Here is a 21,603-nt window from a genome sequence, read left to right as displayed (position 1 = left end):
AATAAACACAGAAAAGCATTCTAAAAACACACAAAATGAATTAAAATACACATGACTTCAAAAACACTCAATATGACAGAAAATACTCAAAAGGTCAAAAAAAAAAAAAAAAACACACAAAGTGAGAGGAAAATATGCTACAAACACACACAAACATCTTGGTTGTTCTTGTATTAATGTTCAGATTGGTGATTATTCTAAATGTTGACATGAATGCTGGTAATGTGGCCCTCGGAACAGACAAACACATTTTGGGGCCCTCTCTGTGATAAAAGTTGCCCACCTCTGCTATGTAATATAGTGCTTTGTACGGTCTAAAGTTATAAACATTACTCTGATTAGTGGGTTTTTTCATTAGTATTTTCCTTTATGGTTTTATGTTACTCAATTAGCCATATTCATTAAAGATAAGAGCAGTCGAAGCACTAGTTGGGCTTCTGATGCAATACTCCAGCGGAGGAATCAATCTACACGAGCTGGACGGCAGAGGTGTGCCCTGTTGCCTGGATACGAACGCGGAGGGTGGCGCATTCAATGAGCTCCCTCATGAATGAAACTGGTCCGGTGGGGCAGACATTTTGGTTCTCTGCGTCACACTCCATAGAGGAATGACCTTCCACTTAGGAGCCTGAATGTCGCCAGTTTCCTTGACGCTGTAGGAGTAGTAGACGTTCGACACAGCGCCATTTCTGTCGGCGTCCATGATACGCGATGCTACCGCAGCGGATTCCAGAACTCGGAACGGCAACGGGAGAGAAATAGCCGCTCCCCTTTTGCCGCTTCGCTCTGCTTCAGCCCGCGGCAGGTAAGCAAACCGGCGTGTTGGCGTGCGACTTCACGAGTCCAAGCTGTGAGCTAGTTTTCTCATGTTGTGCTTCGTGTTAAAGTCTTGCGTTAGCTTGGTGACGAAATGGCGCACATTTTTGAAGGGAAAGCGTCTTCCAGTCAGCCTCTTGTAGCCTACCGGGGCTGCGGTGCCGCCTCCCCCTCGGTCACAACAACAAGCTTAGCCACGTTAAAGCTAACTGCTGCTAGTCTGTTTATTGTCTCACCACACTGACTTATTATTACTCGTGTTTGTGATTCTGAACCGATCAATGGTTTGGTTTACGCTGCTGTTTATCTGGTCATTTTGACGGGGAAGCTGTTAATGTCTCTTGTCACATGCCTTGCGCTAAGCTAATACACATTTGACTATCTCGTGAAAGTTATCGGGTTAATTTTTAATGAGTATCTGTTAATTTTAGGCCGTCGGGCTGCTAACCTGGCTCATTGGCTAAAGGTCGGCGGTGCTTCTAACCTTGCCGTTTGTTATTAGCAAAGTGACGCTAATGGTAATGGCACCGTCAGCGAGCCAAACATGCTTCTTAAAGTTATATTTCTACGTCTGCAACATTATCCCGGATTACGTTGTTAAAGTGGTGGCGTTTCTAATGCGATCTTCAAATCCATGTCTCCGTAAAGTTAGCCTGGCATGATTTAAAAACATGTCCGCACACTGAGCTGGTTATTAAGTGTGTTTTCAGGCGTTAGCTGCCGGGGCTAACGTGCCTAGAAGAAACAGCTGGGCTAATGTAGACACTGGTCAGCCATGTTCAGGCTCTGGCGAGTGAGGAAAACCCTCTCAGCACGTTTACGACTGTTAACTGAACTTGACCCAACCCACAGTGAAATGTTAACACTACAAATACACAGAGTGGCACCGCAGCTTAATACACGCCACTATAACGCATGTTTGCTGTTTTGTCAATGATATTAAATCATTACATGACTATGTAGAGTGACGGCCAAGTCAGCCAATCACTAGCGTGTAGCCTCCATTTGCACAGCACGTCGGTGTCCTAGTCAGCTGCTTGTGACGGGAGGCCGGGCAGGTCGTCACACTGATGGGATTTACCCTTTCTGCACAGCTCATATGTGCTGTCCTTCCTCATTATTACACCTGATGCATCCTATAAAGAGGAACAAAATATGTAGTTTTTTTTTGGGTCCCTCTTGCTGTCATTTAGTTTAGGATTTGCAACAATTTAGCTGTCTTTTAAATATGTAAAAATGGCCAATTTTGGCTTCTCAGAAACTTGCAGTGGTTCCCAAACTTTTTACTGTCCTATACCCCTTTAGATATTAAACCTGAAGCCATGTACCTCCTACTCCTGCACATTTAAAAACACAATAATTAGGGCTGGGCAATGTATAGTGATTCAAGAATGTTTCAGGTTTTCTATTTTGGTGATATAGAAAATGACAATATTCCCTGTATTGAGATATATCAATATTTTTAGCTTGTTTTTATTTATACAATCACAGTGCAACTGACATCATACAATTATTTAAAAGGCCCATTTTACGTTAAATTAACTTTTCTGTGCTTTAAACATGATAAAAGTGCTATTTGAGCTTCATACACATGCCCAAAGTGTGTTTTTCATTGATTCCCTCAATCATTAGTTATAGGGTGATTTGCGCCTTTCTTACTGCAGGGCAAGCCCAAACACCATGCTCCAATTTGATGACAAGTTCCCACTTTGATGATGAATTCCAGGAAGCTCTCTGCCGTGATTGACATGTAAACAGACACGCCCTCAAAGGTGCGCATTTCAGCATCATTTCAGCGCAGTACTATGTATGTATTTTCTACAATCGATGTATGTACCAACGAACGCCCCGCCCCCACGCTCTGTCTCACGTTTATAAAGCAGCATGAGCTGGGCTACGGAGTGGGTGGGATGAGGGCGGGCCGTCCTTTGGCCTCACGTCACCGTGTGGGGAGGAGGAAGTAAGTGTCCCGTCTATAGACACGCCCACTCATGAATATGCATAGGCAGGCAGCAAATCAGCCTGTTTGTGTAGAGTTGCTCAGAAAGTGACTTTTCAGAGGCTAAAACTCTGGAAAACAGGCAAGTTTGGGAAAATAAACCTCAAATACTATGTTTTTAGAGCTCTTAGAACTAGGGGTGGTAACCTCTGGGTACCTCACTATACAATATTTTAATGCAACATTTCTGTAAATAAGTGTCAACATACCAATGTAAACAAATAAGTATCTCCAATAGTGCTTTCTGTAAACAAAAAATAGGGTCTTTCTTACCACTGACACCACTATAGTACAATATTCCAGTAAACAAAATATTGGTTCCTTCAACAAACAGTGACAAAATTTCTGTGAAGACCTACCTGCACATTTTAGTGAAAAAGCAAATAAAGGTTTTTTTTAAAAATCGATACCTGGCGATAATCGATCGTGCAGAAAAATATCACGATACATCGCCGTATCGAGATATCATCACAATCCTACTTAGAACAAATGGAGATGAGTGAAAAATAGCATGACATGGGACCTTTAATATTATTCATAGAGTACCGTAAAATGGTGTCCTTCTATACAGTTTTTCCATATTTGTGAGATAAGTATTTTATCACTTGTTTTGTTTTAAAATGCGCGTTTTGGGAGTCGTTGCTTTTGCTACTTCCTAGTACACACAGTTAGATGGATTGCTGAGTGCGTTCCAGGGTTCTCATCAGGAATTTTTCACATCGGAATTTTTCACATCATAGGGGGATTGTGATAACGAGCACCACTGGCATGGATAATTGAATGAAGTGAGCTCAAGTTGGTTTGTTTTTATATTTTTTCCAACCTGACTTTAAAGCTAAAAGCGATTTGTTGATTATGTGAAGGTGATGATGAATGTAGTTAGTTAGTCATGCTTGGTATGGGTCCTCCACTAATAAATACTCACACACACTGTCGAGATGAGTAATAACATTTTATTCCAGACGGATTCCAAGACGCGCTTTTCAAATTTAAATTGGGTATTATGTGGGACCTGCAGTAATATTGGAACAAATGCGGAAATCTCAACAGTCTTTACTCGGTGGTGATAAACTTATGAGCGGCAATTTAAATTTTTTACATTACTTTCAGGCAATTTATCTTAAATAAAAAAAATTTACCTGCGAGTCGACAACAATGCATGCACGTTTCAGCTTGCCTCCCCCAATTTGATTAAAATAAAAACATGCGTGTTGTGTTTTTTGTTCAAATAAGTGTGGTTGCATGTGTGCCTGTGGCTATGCCTGTGTATCATACTGACTCCCTCTGCACAGCATACACGGGTGCTAATGGATTATAGCTTTTAAATAACACTTGGTATTGTAGGCCGGAGGCGTCAAACTCATTTTAGCTCAGCAGCCACTTACTTTGTTTGATCTAAAGCCTGCTGGACAATTATGAAAATAAAACAAAAAGTAGTGAAAAAGATGATTGTAGTTTAAACACTTCTACATTTATACAACTGTGTTAAAAATGAAATCCCTGAGAATTTTCAAGAGTTTAAGGCATTTATTCAGATATTTAAAACTCTGTTGCTTTACCTAAAGATGAATATTTTTCCTGTAATTTGTACTCGGAGCAAAGCCATCCCTGTTGGGGTAATTAGACGCTGATGCAAAGTATATCTGTATAGGACATTTGAACTCAAGCTTGAATAACCACCATATTTAAACTTGGGTGGAGAGCTTCTCAGAAAAAGGGAAGAAACAGCAGATAAGATGAGTGAGAACTGTGAGACACCCAGTAATTAAAAAAAAGCTCTGAGAGCCCGCTCTGTATACGTTGTAGTGACTATTTAATGCAATCACAATATATCAACAGATTCTTCATTAGGATTACTTTTTAGCCAATAGCAGATTAAATAGCTTTATTACATAGGCCTAAAATGGTTCATCGAATAAACTGACGAAATCGATTCAGAAAATTTTTAGACCTCCGATTCTGGTTTTTACTCTTTGAAGTGCTGTGCTTTGTCCATCTGCTCTGCTGTTAATGTAAACAGAACAACGGAAACAAATTGTATGGAAATATATAGCAATATGACTTACAAAATACAGTAATGTTCTGTTATTTTGCTTCATATTCAAGGAAGTTGTATTTGTTGTAAAATTTGATTAGGTTTGTCTTTTTTAAAGTTAAATTTTGTTGAAAGTTGTTTTACCTCGATTTGGATATAAATGCACTGTATATGTGTTTATTTGACCAATATTGCTTATTGAGCGTTTATTGAAGTAATTCCTTTTTAAAAGGTCACGTGAGTTTGTTTTGTTTGATTCTTCCATGTTTTTGTGACGAATAAGTTCAAGAAGCATAAAAACTGCAAAACGTGTGATTTCTCTTACATGATCATTGATTAACTCATTCAGTGCCTGCCATTTTCAAAATTTCTACCCCTTCAGTGCCAGCCGTTTCAGAGCATTTTGACTAATTTTTAAAGACCCAGTGATGTTGACAGGTTTTAAATGTAGTGAGTCCCCGGAACCCACAGGTGGTGATTTGAGTGGGTCTCTGGGAAATTCAATGGGTCCCCAATAAAAAAAAAATGTTTTTCTTATATTCTTCTATTTCTTAAATTGTAGTGTTAAACTCTCTTAATGGTGGTATGATATGGCTATAATTAGCAGATATATTCATGTATGTTCAAAATGTATCTGAAATTAAACAAATACAATTCAAATGAAAACAAAATGGTGTCTGTTGTACAAAATAAATTATCAATAAAAGTGCTGATTTTAACACAAACAAAACATTCTCATCACCATGACAGTCAAAAAATAAATTTTCACCAAAATCTTCTTGTCTGAAGATCAACTAAATAAAATGAACTGAGTCAATCACTATGAAACTTATAGTGCAAAATTTAACTTAACAGTGCAAAGTCTGTTGAGAAAAATGAAATGATGCAGATATGTTTGTGGTGTATTGTAAGCAGCTAGTTAACTGGCTGATTGTTGTTATAGTGGCTAAACTCATGGCGATCATGTCTGCGCTGATTTAATGCGTAAAGGGGTCCGCTAATGGCTAGGTTTCTTTTGCTGGTTACTGTGATTTTAAACATAAGTTGATGTTCACAATGTATCGTACCTAGCAACATTACTGCTTACTAATAAGAAGTTTGTATCTTTGACTTAGGGCCCTATAAAATGTGTTTTATTTTTTTTACAATTTCCGTTTTTTTTCTTCCAGAATTCCGTTTTGTTTTCCCCCAAATTCCGTGTTTTCCACTTTATTTTTTTAAATGACGTTTTTTTTAAAAAATATTTATCATTTTTTAAAGAAAATTTTAGTTTTTAACTCCTGTGAGGAAACAAAATAAATGCTAATACATAAAAAACTCATAATTAAACAAAAACGTATGTCAAAAATAAAGTAAGATACAATTAAAAGGTAGATTTTAGTGACATGGATTATTCTGACTGGTGCACTTAATAAGCGGTCCCAGGAAACATTTTGAAATTAAATCTGCGTTAACTGGCTAGTTGGCTAAACTAGCATGTACTCAATGGGATCAAGTTAATGCGTAAATGGGTCAGCTGACGGCTAGGTTTCTTTTGCTAGTTACTGTGATTTTAAACATAAGTTGTTTTTCACAATGTGTTGTTTTTCATGGGAAAAGTGAGGTGCGTCCCTGGGACGCATGGATAGTGGATTTACTGCATCCTTTTAGATTTTTATGTGTCCAGGACACAGGAGGCGTACCTAGCAACATCACTGAAAACCCATAGAATATTTTGTACTATGACAATCTAAATTCTGACACCAGATTCTGAAAGATTAAAGTCTTTAATTTCATCAGAAAATTAATTTTGTTTCTAGCTTGTTTCATTCTTCTTTAATCATCAGTTGAATAGGGAGGTAACGATTAATCGTAAGGCAGTTAAAAATCGATTCATAGGTATCACGGTTGATATCGATTTTCTGAAAATTGAATCGCAGTACTTTTTTTATTGCTATCCACAAGTGTAGGCGTGTAAATATGTTAATAAATGATTCATTACCCCTTTAGCACCGACAGAATATCTGTAATATTACTTGAATATCTGTAAAAGTCACGTTTTTCTTTTAGCTCTGTCTGCTAGCATAGCTTCTCTTCTTCACTGCTAGATATCTGCATGCCAACCGACCACTGTGTTACCAGCGCCCTCTGCTGGTCCAAACAAATATGACGTAAATCAGTGCAATCACGGTTTTTTTTTTTTTTTTTAAAGTCCAATTGTTTAGGCACAAAATACATTTTCAGTTGCACTTTTAAAAGAAAAAGAACTATTATGCAGTTTTGCATTGTTTATTATAAAACCAGAATTTAAATTAATAGGCTTCATTTTCATTTGTATTTTTCCTTTATTTATTTCATTCAAGATTTATTTTTAGTTAAATTGCATTGTTTTGAATAGTTTATCAAGGAATTCTTTTGACAATGAAAAATAAAAGGAAAATAGTCCAGTATTTTCTAGTTTTTTTCCCAAAAAAAAAATTTGTCTACAGTCCCATTTTGTAAAATAAATCGTGAGAGAATCGTATCGTGAACCCAGCATCGTGAATCGAATCGTATCGGGAGTTGAGTGAATCGTTACATCCCTAGAAAATAAACCATCCACCTAATTTCGGATTTAAGTTTAATTCGTAATTACATTTGCATTAGGAATAAAGTGTTTATAAGGTCAGTTTAAAGAGGATTTAACTTTTATTCTGAATTAAAGAGGAATTAAAGGTCCGATGTAAACTTTGCCACTGATTCATGTTTTCCCTGTTGTCTTCATTTTATCCTGCTAATATCAGCTGTTTGTTCCTGCTTTTAGAATGGCATGACTTGTCTTGACTTAGTTAGTTTTATTTTTTTATGTTCAGTTAAAAACTTGAAAAGCTTATACAAAGCTCAGTCAAATATGTTTTCATTTAATAAGTATAAGAAAAATAATAAATTAATATTTTTTAGTCTCTTCATTTTTCGAAATATCGTATCTATCTCGTAAACCCGTTAGTGTTCAGAGGTTTAACGAGTACTGACATATTCTACTCAAGTAGAAGTACCATTACTTGATTGAAATTGTGCTCACGTACAAGTAAGTCATACATAAAATACTCAAATACAGGTAAAAAGTAGCTCAATTGATTAGTACTCAAAGTAAACTAGTTAATTTCACCCCCCACATTTATTTTTGGTAATAAATCTTGCCACGGTCCCCTTGCACACAGTAAACATCTCATGTATCAACTTACAAAGGAAGAGACTAAATCTTGCACAATTGGAACTAAGTTATTTTCCACAAAGGCATCTGTATAACAAAAAAGGTTTGTCAAAATGTACAACTTAAAATAAATAAATATACTAACACCAATGAATTACATTCAGAATAACCAACATTCAATGCTGTTTTGGGGCGGTGTATTTAATCTGGTTGGTCGTCTATGATGTGATGCATTTTATTGTTTGGTTATCACATTTTTTGTAGTTTCACAACATCACTTGATCATTTTTAATTAAAAGATTAATAATGTACTCAGTAACGGTTTGGTTTAGAAATGTAACAAATTACTACTTTTAAAATGTACTTAAGTACAAGTAAAATGACTGATTGAGTTGCTTTTATGGATACTTAAACAGTATCAATCTAAATTACAGTAACTTGAGTACTTGTAATCAGTTATTTTCAACTCTTAGTTTGTATTGTATTGCACCATTAACTCAGTGTATTGTCCCGCCTCTAACAGAGACATTGTAATTACTGATATTTCTAAAGGCTGTGAAATAGTTACTTTGTCAGTTTGTCTTTAAAAAGAGACTATGTGTGTTTAAGTTTTATGTGTTACAATATAAATGTGGAATGTTCTGCAGGAACTGATGCATATTTGTTTGCTCTGTTTCAGGTTGTGCCGGTGAAGTGAGGCGTAGCCCAAAATGGACCTCTGTGACTGAGATGCAAACACATTGTGTTATTGCTCAGCAGCTGAGATCTGTCAGCAGCAGTAGTCATGCCTGATGAGTAGAATCCTCCCCTTTTATTTGCTCAAAGCAATAAAAAAGTCAAACATCCTACATGCCTCCCCATGTAGAGCCCCTTCTGTGCATCCCGCTGGAGTGACAGCCCCCTCTTCCAGGAAGGTTCTGCATCAACCTCTCTCCACATCCTTCTCCATTGACCGACGTCCACTCGTACCAACAGTCATGATGCTGCTTTTCAAGAGAATGGCCAACACCTGAGCTCCCATGCGTCCAGTGAGCACCGATTCTGACGGTCCTGCTCCTCCTGAAAACCTCTCCTGCCCCTACCCTCTTGTGGGACCCTTGCCTGCCTCAGAGATGTCCCTGCTCCAGTCACTGGGTCCAGTGCAAAGTTGGCTTGGCCAGGAGCTGGAGAAGTGCGGGATCGATGCCATGATCTACACCCGCTATGTCCTCAGCCTTCTTCTGCATGACAGCTATGACTACGACCTGCAGGACCAGGTAGGACCCTGTTCTCAATGGGATTGTTAGTGATTGTAGCTCATGAGGGAGGGTGAAGAAAGCTTATAATAAAGGTCCAGTATGATGCTATTTTTCACTCATCTAAATTTGTTCTAAGAACCCCAACAACATAGGTTTATTTTCCCAAACACACCTGTTTTCTGGAGTTTTAGCCCTCTGAAAAGTCAATTTCATGCTTCTTGTAAAAACGGGCTGTTTTGGGGCCTTCATGCATACATGTATGAGTGGGCGTGTCTGTAGACAGACTTCATGCCTCGCTCTTGGGGAGGGTGATCAGTGATCACCATAGCGATTTTCTTTTGCTATCCTCACTCTTGTTATTGCTTTCAGCCAAAAAACTGCACATTACAGTGAAACACATGGCTATTTAAGTTAATATTATGATTGTGAGTCCGACAAAAACACTGCTTCAGGGTGTCAGTGTGTGCGGCAGCAGCAGATTAAACTGTCATCTGAGTCAGTCGTTTCAAACACTCACCAGAGTGTTAAGCTGCTAAGTCACTTTCTTGTCATCGTCACCTCTTCTGACCGCAGGAATAGTCCATTTAGGGTGATAATCATTTGTTTTGCCCAACCGCTGCGTTGCATCTGGTCACAAACACTTCAGATCATGTCAAAGGCGATATAACAGCTACTAAAATGGAACTGATTGTGAGCAATCACACTGCACTTTGGATCACATTTTGTGTATGTAGCTTTACATATATGACAATAATGTATAATCTATATTAAACAACAGTGTTTGTTTTACCTGTGAGGTAGTTTTAGAGGGAGGAGCTCACAATCTCACATTATTATGTAGGGTAGGAGGAGCCAGGATTGTCAGGAGGAGGAGTTTCCCCCTTATGATGTAATATTGGGGCGAAAATCCAACTCGCCCATTTGGAGCTGACTTTTCACAAAATGTGTAATAACAAGGGAGGGAGGAAGCAGAACTTTTTCAACTTTGGACCTCTGAATGAGGCTAAAATAATGCATATCACTGTAGAAAAACCATTATAAAGTGAATTTTTCATAATACTGCCCCTTTAAGAGAGAAAAGTTGTGTAGTTTTTCTCTAGTTTGCAAATCGTGTTTCTTTCAATAAAAACTTGGCATTTCTGTCTGTTTCAAAGGAAAATGACATCTTGGGGTGGGAGAAGGGAGCAGGGAAGAAATGGGGCAAGGGCAAGAGGAAAGGAGGAACCGACCTCAGCCTGGAGGAAATGAAGAAGCAAGCGGCCGTGCAATGTCTGCGGTCTGCATCTGATGAGGTGAGCTTCATAATATTCCCTGATTCCTAAAACAGGGAGTACTCGAATACAAATCTTAATGTTCCACACAGATATTTTTAACAAGCCACAGGTCTGTTTGTTACTCAAAACAATTCAAACGTATAAGATAAAATGCCATTCTAATGAATGTTTGAATAAAACAAAACAAACATTTCTGCAAAACAACAATATGAAAAAATAGGTCGAGGAACCATTACATTTTTAAAAATCAACAAAAAAGTCCCCAACAAAGGAGGAAAATTCATTGCTGTTCACAAAAATTCAAAAACACTAAATTAAAGAAATAAAAAATCTCCTTTTCAGTTTAACAAAACATTCACCCTTCCATTGAGTGTTTTGGTAAACATGTCAAGATTTCAAGCTGTCACAATGGTGAAATGTACTATAAACTACACTGCTGTTTAATGAGAGAAATGGCATCTTGCATCCGTTGCCAATTCTTTGAACTTAGGCACACATTGTGTAATGCTCAGGCAGAGACGTTGATGCAGGCGCTCATTTGTGAGTCGACTGTGGTTGTATCTGTGCGTGTTAGTTGTATCTCATGTTCCTTAATGAGGTGTAAGTCCATAGCCACATATTCAAACAGCCTCAGTGCAGGACAATATCAGACATACTAACAATTTTCACCTGAATGCTTGACTACAACTGTATGAAAAATACAACGCATAAAACAGAAGGCTTAACTTGTTATTACTGCACATAAGTTTTCACTTCCAGTCTTTCACAGCACTGTGGCACAGCTTTAAAGAGGTGTGCTGTGGAGTGGGATGATTGTAGTTGGGCTTATGTAAGGACAGAGCAAGTAGCCCTTCTTGCTGAAGGACTGGACTCTGCACTCATGTTTTTTTTTCTCTGCACACACTGCATGGGATTGCAGCGGTGTGAGTCAGCTGACCAGCATTAGCACAATGATACACAAGGAAACACTGGAGGGTCAATAGCTGGCTTTCTCATGTGGCGTTATAAGGAATGTTTAAGTGCATCAAAGTTGGGGAATGAGAGGGTTAGATGGCTGTATGCCAATATTTATTTGTCAAATTTCTGTGTGGGTAATTTGAGTTATAAAAATAAAGGTTAGGTCTTACTGAGTGCATTGTGGGGCAAGCAATAATGCTCCACCACCCCCTTTTACGAGTTGATTATTTTTTTAAATGCTGCATTTTGGGCACGCGGCTAAATATAGCACAGTCATGGCTGAGCATGCCTCATGTGCAAGTCAGCTGCTTTTAAAAGTGTTGAACCCTGCCTTATGCTTTCTCTTCTTAGAGACTGGTTGTGTGTTTTGTTATTGAACGGACCTTCCAAGTGTCATCTTGTGCACTTTGTCTTTGTCAACTAGTTTTAGTGGGTTAGTGGTTATTCTAAACTACATGTCAGTTTTTGCACTCTGATATTTGTTTTAAATGTAAAGTGCATTATAAATAAAATGTATTTTTATTATTATTATTTTTTAGGGTAGTCCCTGAAATATTGAATAAGTAAATTTAAGTAGACAGTAAATATATGAAAATTAAATCACATTTTGTAAAGTATATTTACAACAACTGATTTGGAAACTAAATTTGTTTTACGCTGCAATCTTTGATCTTTATTTTCTCATTCAGGACTGTAAAAAAGTTTAATAACTGGTAGGTTAATGTAGTAGCCCGGCACATCATTCTTATCCCAAAAGTTAAATCTTACCACCGCCCCCCCCCCCCCCCCCAAAAAAAAAAAAAAAAATAGGAATAACTTTCATTGGTGTTCCAGAGGTTTGAGGTTTGTCATTTTTTTAAGGGAAGTTGTAACAAGCTATTGTTACTTGTTTGCTACTGCTGGGTTCGGGTGGTGTGGGAAAAATCCTCATAAGAGAAGCCCAGATGGTCCCCTTCCATCTCACTTCCTCCAGCTCCTCTGGGGGAATCCTGAGGTGTTCCCAGGCCAGCTGTGAGATATGATCTCTCCACCAGGTCCTAGGCCATTCTTAGGGTCTCCTCCCAGCTGGACATGCCCATCATACCTCCCTAGGGAGGCCTCAAGGATCCTTATCCTTGCGAGATGCTTGTACTGCCTCAGCTGGCTCCTCTCAAAGTGAAGGAGGAGCAGCTCTACTCCGAGTCTCTCTCAGATGACGGAGCTCCTCACCCTTTCTCTAAGGTTCAGCCACGCTGCGGAGAAAACTCATTTGAGCTGCTTGTACTTGTGATCTTGTTCTTTTGGTCATTTCTAAACCATATCCCCACTAGCTTTTAGCAGCTCCTTGTCCCCACTATACACAGTGTGAGCATTTTGCTGCCTCCCTCGCATGAGGAGTTAAACGGTTTGGCAGAATCTCTTTGGAGCTGATTGATAGTTTTCCTACTAGGCCTGGGTAATATATCGAGAATCAAGATGTATGAAGACTTCTAATTTGGTGATATAGAAAATTATTATATTGTATATACCAATATGTTTCTATTATATAGCTTATTTAGTTTTGAGTCTGCACTTTTGCTGCTTTGAACAGCTGAGTTTGACCTAACATGGTATTAAGTCTCCACTGCATAACTGATTCGTGCTCCGCTGTCCATCAAACCCCACTATGTAAGTGTAAGAGAAAGCATATTTCTACTCAGTAATATGGACAGGTAGCTTAGTAGCAAGATAACTAGGTGTTTGTAGATGCTTGTAGAAACCCACCAGAATAAAGTGAATCTCTGTTTATTACCGGGGACATGCATACCTCATAATAACAGACAAGCTTTTGGCCAAAAAAACAAAACTCTATTTTTATTTTACACAGATACATCAAATTATTTTGGTGTGCCCTTAAAAGTTTATGTAGACCCTGGACACCTTTTCAATAATTGGACAAAATAAGTGCCTCCAAAGAAAACTTTATTTGAGATTCTTTGGATTAGTTATTGTCTGGACCTTTTTACCATCTACATTCAGATTTCTGATAGTTGCGGTGTCTGTATTTGGCTTTGTTGTTGTGATTTTTTTTTTTTGTCTTGAGCTGTTGATGTGGATCCAACAAATTACAGCTAAGCTATGAGAATTAGAACAATTTAAAGTAAATCATTGCTTTATCCACTGGTTTATGAAACAAGTTTCTATTATCATACGTCTTGTTTTTTCCGTTTCTACAGAATTCTGGTATTGAGAACCTGGTTGAAGAGCTTTGTTCTAAACTGAAGGACATCCAAAACAAACAGAAGGGTTGGTTTTTATTTTTTTTTTATTTCTAATGTAACAGGTTAATAGTGCAGTGTTGGATGAAAACTTTAACGTTTGTGGGTTTGTTTGTTTTTTCAGAGGAGAAACATATTCAAAAGAAATGCGATGGCTCTCAGTCTCCAGAGCGAGCCGAGTCTCCCTCATCAAAGGACCAGGTGGAAATGTAAGCCACAAAACTGGATGTAGCTTATTTACTCTTACTGCTTATCTCAATTATCGCGCTGTAAAATGTGTACCTTTTTGTTTTATGTGCTTTGCAGGTATTATGAAGCCTTTCCTCCTTTGTCAGAGAAACCAGTTTGTCTCCAAGAGATCATGACAGTTTGGAATAAAGCCAAAGCCAGCACATACTCAAGTTCTTCATCCTCTGCAGCCCCACAGACCAGCACAGATACCTCATCTCCCAAAGATTGCAACAGTGAGGGTGAAGCTGTAAAGGAGCAAAACCAGGGAGCATACAATGCCATGACCCCTGGGATGAATGAGAGAGGTCAGCAGCGAAGAAGCAAGAAGGAGAAAGAGAACAGATACCATGGCGGTGCAGCAGCAGAGGAGAAATCCATTGTTCACTCCAAAAGGCAGATGAGACATCGATCTGAGGCCAAATACCGACCCAGGTCCTGGTCCTCTGGTTCCAGTGAGGCAGGCTCAAGCTCAAGTGGTAACCAGGGTGACTACAAGTCATCCAGAAGCAAGATCGTTAGAATTAGGCCTAAATCCAGGGAGGCTGCACGAAACAGGAGAACCCGCAACAGTGGGCAGGCAAAGCTGCAGGTGAAAGTTGTTGACAAAGAGGAGCGCAGAAACACAGGAAGGAGCGGTAGCACAGGTGGTGCTGTGAAACAACCACAGCTTTACAAGAAGGGGAAGAGGCCGCTGAAGGAGATTCATAAGGATCCAGGCTGGGTGGAAGCAAAAGAGTCCGGAGTCGAGGCCAGAAACAAAAAGGAGTACATGGAGGAGCCTCTTTGGTATACTGAGCCCATAACTGAGTATTTGATACCTTTTAACAGTAGACAAAGCAAGCTGGAAACAAAATATCGAAGCCAGGTAGACTCTTGTGATGGTTTTGCCCTGGCAGCCAACATAGAGAGACTGCCAGAGCGATTCCAGGGAATTTGCATTGCCAATGAGAGCTATCAGAGGGCTTATCTAGCAGCAGGCTCGTTTGTAGATGGACACTTTGTTGAAGGTCCTGGTGACACAGAGGAAAGCATTGCTGAACTCCCAGGGACCTCAAGCTGCCCCCAGCCAGAGGATAGTAGAGATTTAGATGATAAGCATCTGTCAGAATTTACTCACTTCTATGAAGTTGACATTTATCAATCCATGTTGGATACTAGTGCCTCAGAATCCATACAAGAAAGTCGAATCCTAAACATGATTCGACAAAAAAGTGAAGAGCAAAGAGATGTAGAGGCGGAATGCTGTTTAGTGTTAGATGGCCTTGAGCAGCAAGGGAAAAGTGCAATATGGGCGAATTCACAGGAAGCTTCAGGATCTTTTGGATTTCTAATGGAGGATTTAGAAAACATGGCTCACGTCTGGGGATGTTATTCACCTTCTACATCAGAAGATATAGACGGAGAAAGCTTTGTAGGAGAGTCTCCCGTGCGGCTCTCGCCTCATGATAATGCATCTCTCACTCTGAGCAAGCTTTCTGGGGGTTTGGATGAGCCACTCGTTTCTGAAGCCACCAGTGAAGTAGCTGGCATAAACTCATCCTGTTTCTCTCTTTTTGAGCTGCAGTATGACAGCCCAACTTTTCCATTTCCCTGCGACTCACTCATTGTTGGTCAGGAAAACAACACCGACTCCAGTAGCTGTCTCGACCCACATTCAAACAAACAGTCTCGTTTGCTAATATGGACCAAAAATAGTGCCTTCGATGAAACGGAACACTGTTCAAACCTCTCTACACGAACCTGCAGTCCGTGGTCTCACTCAGAGGAGACCCGCTCTGACAATGAGCAAGGAAATGCTGTGGCAGAGGACACAGTTCAAATTGGCAATGGTGATATTAATTCTCTCCTTCCTCCTCTCTCTGGTACTTATCTAGAGGATGAAATCTTGGAGTTTTTGCAGGAGGACTCTGGCAGGAAGTGTAAGGAGGTCAGTGTTGGCACACCATCCAATCAGACCCTTACCAAAAAATCTAAATTAGAGTCAGTTTGTGGAATTGCTTTAGAAGGGGATGAAAGTCAGCAGTACAGCACTGGTATATTTTCTGACAATATAAACCGGCAAAGTGAGGATTACAGCTCAGGGATCATAAAAGACATTTGGATGGCGATTGGAAAAGGCAAGTCTGCGCTGTCAAGACAGCAGGCTGAGAAACTTGGTGAGGGGCAGTTTGAGGAGGATTCGGGCAGTTTTTGCTGCAGCTGCCTGGAGGTGCAGTCTAAAGGAGTTTCTATCCAGGCACCGCAGAAAAGAGCAGTGCAGCGATCTGAGTATCACCTCTGGGAAGGCAAGAAAGAAGAACAGGACTTGGCCAAAAACAAGCTCTCCAAGGTGGATGGTGCAGGGGATTACATGACTCCGTCCAAGCCCTGGGACCCAACCTCAGACAGAGAGAGCACATCATTCATCCTTGGTGGGGTGTATGGAGAGTTGAAGACACTAAGTGGGGATAAGAACTGGGCTGTCTTGCCTCAGAGGGATAACCAAGGTAGCCTTCTTCAGTGTGCCGCTGCTACCGCATCTTCTTCCACCTCCGACATGCTCACCATCACTGGCACTGATGTGTTTATGAACACGGGAAGCTGCTTTGCCCCTGGACATAGGCCCCTGTGGAGGCCCCTGGTGTCCATTGGGCAGAGTGATCTAACCACCAGGGGAGGCACGGATGCTTTAAACAAGGGATTTTCTTTTATCTTCCATGAAGATTTGCTCGGATCGTACGGAGGCTTGCACACAGAGGAGCAAGGTCTAGAATACCCGTTTGCATCCTTCAGCCTGAACAATCCCTTTTCACAAGTCCTTCACGTGGAGTGTTCCTTCAAGCCCGAGGACATGGCTTCATTTAGTCCTGGATTTAAGCCCAAGTCTGTTCTTTGCTCCGACTCTGAGAACGAAGCTTTCAACCCACGTATATATGGCATCAACAGGACTCAATACAGGGCTATTCGCATATCCCCCAGGACTCATTTTAGACCCATATCAGCTTCAGAGCTGTCTCCTGGTGGTGTGAGCGATTCGGAGGCTGACACAGATAAAGAAGAAATGAGTTTTCCCGTCCTTGCGCCAGTGGATGTATTTGAAGATCCACAGGCCGACCTCAAACCTCTAGAGGAGGATGCAGAATGTGAGGGTCCTTATTACGGGAAGTCAGAACTGGAATCTGGTAAATTCTTACCCAGATTAAAAAAGTCTGGCATGGAGAAGAGTGCCCAGACTTCTCTGGATTCACAAGAGGGATCCAGTACTCTTCTGCCAATCGCTGAGCAAGAGATTTGCCCAGACTGCGAAACGGCAGCTGCTGAGCCGAGTGCAGGAGGAGAGATGAACACCTCAGTGGGCAGGATTCAAGAAAACACGTGTACAAGAGAGAAACGGTCCTGCTTGTGTCCACCATCAGATCCAGTCCCTAAATATGGGATTGCGTATGACAATGTGGGGAAAGTGCCAGAGGTGAGAAGCTGATTTTCACTCAATAGCATATTTGATAGGTTTAGTTAATATAATATGCCATGAAGTTGCTTTAATACTATCAGATTTAACTTTGTCATTTGTTTTGTTTAGTTCCCGTTTGATATAAGTGGACAGAGAGGAACGAGCAACCAGCAGGAGGAGTGCTTGTGGCAGAGCACACTCTGTTCCCCCCTCTTTCCTGGATCTCAGTGTACAGGTAAATGAACAATCTAGAACAAGTCAGCGGTTAAAAAAATCAACGCTAATTAAAAACACAGCAAGGCATATGCTCAAATGGTAAAAATTTAGCTGCGGCAGCTGTCACATTTTGTGCAGTTGTGATATTAGTATCAATTCCCCACTCACTTGCCACTGTCTTCATTATTTTCAATGCGAACGATGCAGCAGTAATTAGATGTACAGTAAGAACTAGGTAGGAAGTCCAGTTGTCTCCTGTCAGGGTGACTACAGCTAAATCCTCATGATTTTTTTTTTTTCTCCTTTTCAGTTTAATAGAGTGCATGAATTTTGGACATTATATTGTGTTTCTTGATGGAGCCTTGTACAATGGTGTCTTGAGAGTCAACTTGTAAAGCCTGTCTTTGATGATATTAATGGGTCTGCAGTGTTTTTGCAATTGTGTCCGTCAATTTGTCCGAGGTATTTTTACTGAGGCCCCAACGTTCTGTGAAGGTGGTTTGCCGCAAGCTGGTTGATAAGTTAGCCAAAGTGCTAGCGGAGTCCCCGACTAACGAATGTTTTGCGTCAAAGTGATGTTTTAAACTCAAAGTGCTCCGGTAAAAGGCAAACTCCTTCTTACAGAGTATGCGTACCACTTTATGCCAGTCAACTATTCTGTCTTGGTTGTTTTTCTACTTGAATTTCCCGGCGAGAGGGCTGTCATGCGGTTTATGCTTTTCAATATGGTGCTGTGCGTCAATTTTGACAGAAACAAACAAATTATACTTTTAAATTGCGAAATTACAATTCAAGTTCACTTAAGTTATGTTTCTTGCTATTAGTATTTATTTTCGTCGGCTCCTTGACAGAAGTGCTGGAGCAGAGTCTGGAATCTTCTTCTTGTATCTGAGTGCTCATAACGGATATTTTAGAGGCAGGCTGATAAAGTCCATTGTAAGAAAGAACCAAACAAGATCCACATGAACAAGCATTTAGCGACAGTGGGAAGAAAGGAAAAAATCTCCAGAGGGACCAGGTTCAGAGGTGGCAGCCATCCGCTTCGACTTGTTGGGTTAGTGAACGGAAGGGCAAACGGAATAGGATAAAAGGATAGTCCATCTGAGTGTCCCAGACCGGTTGAGGTGTGAACCAATCATCAGTCCATCCGGGTGTCCCAGACTAGTTGAGCCGTGAGCCATTGATCAGGAACCGAATGCTGGTAGAAATCAAGTGGGATACCAGCTGTAATACATCCTAAATGGTCCTATCCTCTCCGTGGGCAGCAGCCTTGTACGGTACCTGGTGAGTGGAAAGGGCTACAGCAGACTTCCCAGGATCTTTGGTCCGCTCTGTGTGCTGCAACACCTTTTCCGCAAATACACGTCACAGAACGTGACGTACAAGGTCACATGACCCCTGCTCTCTGAGAAAACATGACGTGGTATGTGTAAACAGAAGAGGAGACCGGGGTGTTTAATAGCGTTATACTTGAAAATAATTACTGCGACATTAGACGTGAAACAACAAAGGAATAAGGAGAGTTATAAGGATGTTTGGAGCGTCCGTCTTCCTGCGGCAAAGTCTCGCAGGATGAGATTTCATGGTAGTTACGAGGCTCCTGCCCAAAACAACGTTGAATGGAAACATGTTCAAAGCGCAATTATACTTTGTCGACATTTAGAAATATTGCTTTTAATTTGAGAAAATCTGTAATGGAAAGCCAGCTAATGACTAGCGACTTCAATCATTGTAGAAACTGGACTTAGTTTGACCTTGTTACACTCAAAGTAAAATAGGTTTATTCCTCCTTTTGAATGGAAACGTCTGATGTGGGTTAAGTGAAACTAGTGACCAACATTAATGTGTAGTGTTTCTATTTAACCTGTTCATGTCTTCTTCTACAGGCAGCAGCAACATTTGAGTTCCTCAGATTTGGCGAGGATGACGGTCGCAGAGGACACCTTTTGTTCTTCTTCTACTGACTGGACCTCGACCAGCAAAGGTTCAGGGTCATCTCAGAGCTGGATTAAACCTAGAAATATCTGAGACAACCCCTTTAATTACCACACAACACTGTTGGATTTTCTTTTACCAAAAAAAAAAAGAACAAAAACAAACAAACAGATACCCATTTAAATGCTCGAATCAACAATTGGATTAACAAAAAGTGTTTTTTCTTTACTTGGGTCCTTATTAAAGTCTCACAGTTTAAGTTGCGAGGATGATTGTTTCGTTTCATCCTCAGAAGTTTTGTTCCTGCCATTTTTGCTTTCTGTCCAAGGATTCTGGTTGATGTCTGAATGGTTGTGCATGTGTGCTTGTCTCCACTCCCTCTAATACTCAACCCTAACATTGTGTAGAAACCACTGCTGTCACAGTCTCGACTTTTCTATCTTGTGTTCAGGAAGACGATTGTAAGGATGTTAAGATTTATTTTGAGCAATATAAGAGTTTGAGTTTTCTTTAATACCATTTGTTGAGATGACTTTCTGAATGGGATGTAGAGCATGTGTGCACTTTCATCGACATTTCTGTAAATTCCCAATGTGTGCAGTTAAGAGGTCGTTTTCCCTTTGAATGGTGATAGTCTTTCAAAAGCTAGTTGTAGTGTGTGGTTTTTGTGAGGCTGAAATTATTTTTGCAAAGTCGGAAAAAAAACAACTCAAAAAGCTTTCTTGGCAAAATGACAAAGCTAAAATAAAAAAAAAATAAAAATGCAAGCCTATAAAATAATTTGGAAGGGGAACCTTTTTCATTTTTTTTTATTTTGTAAAACCCCTTCATAAATATATAAATATATATATATATATATATATATATATATATATATATATATAAAAATAACATAGATGCTGTTTGTGCAGGCACCTGTCTTGCTCCTGAATCAGACTTTGTTTATTTTGTAGTTATTTGGCACAACTTCTGGTGCTATAAGAAACCTCTGGCAATTCCATGGTAAACCTGTTATTGAGAAGGTTACATCACCTGATTCTGATTATTTTCCAGTCAGATTCCAATAATATCTTTTGGTGGAATCTGCTGAAAAGCAGTTCTTTATTCACTGTTTTAAAAGTTGCTGGTTATGCTTTAAAACTGTAATTTCCAAACATGCTTTTCCAGATTTAATTTAAGATTCTCACTCGGCAGACGTGTGACGATTCAGGGTTTGTCAAAATCAAACCAAACTCAACTAATACTGAGTTACAAATGCGTTTCTTTTCCAAGGTGTGCTTTGTTTTGTTGGTTTATATTCTATTAAACTGAAGTCTCAATGTGTGTGGCTGAGTAGGCATAGATTTTGTGGAGGTTCGGAGTGTCATAGCACTTGAATCTCAGTGAATCAAGAATGTCTGAAAAGACGATTTAAAAAAAAAAAAAAAAAAACAATTTTTAAATGCAAATGCATTAGTGCTCCTTAAATCTGCTATACCCGTCCTTCCAATGTTTCATAGAAGAAGCTAAGCTTTGCAGCTATCACAAAATTCAATGCATTTATGTGAACCCCTCAACTAGACACGCCCACTTGACCTCTGTTCCATTTAGTTTCCTGTGATTGGACAAATTAATGAGGATTAGCCATGATTAAACATCAGTTCATTTATTTTGAAATCAACAAAAGCAGAGTTGGGGTCAATTAAATTTTTCAGTTACAATTACGTTTTCAATTCCCATGTTCAATTACAATAACAGTGGCTACCATTTATTACAATTTAATTTATTTATTTTTTATCCTGAGAAAGTGAATTACTATTATGTTCCCAATTATTAAATTTCAATTACAATGAATCACAATTACTGAGCCTGAAATAAATAACCTAAAAAGTTAACCTTCCTCAATTTTGTCAAAGTCCTGTCTATTAGTTGCCTTGTTATTCTTCCTAATTAATGTAATTAATGAAAATATAGGTTTTAATATTTTTGGTGTGGGTATCTGAGTTTTTTTTGTCAGTTTACCCCTTGATTTGAACCTGTTTTTAAATAGTAAAATGTGAGAAAGCTTGATATGAAACACATTT

General features: G+C 39.6%; 1 protein-coding gene across 1 annotated transcript; it reads left to right on the top strand.

Moving 5' to 3' along the window:
• Positions 1-525: 525 nt before the first annotated feature.
• On the top strand, positions 526-20,296 carry kiaa0232 (KIAA0232 ortholog). Its single transcript, XM_028474189.1, is given in 9 exon segments — positions 526-805; positions 8,702-9,278; positions 10,415-10,552; positions 13,687-13,756; positions 13,853-13,937; positions 14,035-17,407; positions 17,519-17,591; positions 17,594-17,624; positions 19,492-20,296. Coding segments are annotated over 8 exon segments (4,149 nt in total). The 5' UTR covers positions 526-805; positions 8,702-9,041; the 3' UTR covers positions 19,634-20,296.
• Positions 20,297-21,603: the final 1,307 nt, after the last annotated feature.

Source organism: Gouania willdenowi, chromosome 18 (assembly GCF_900634775.1).
Source record: "Gouania willdenowi chromosome 18, fGouWil2.1, whole genome shotgun sequence".
Classification (NCBI taxonomy): Eukaryota; Metazoa; Chordata; class Actinopteri; order Blenniiformes; family Gobiesocidae; genus Gouania; species Gouania willdenowi.
The sequence above is the reverse complement of the archived record's forward strand: the minus strand, read 5'-3'. Positions and strand labels throughout refer to the sequence as shown.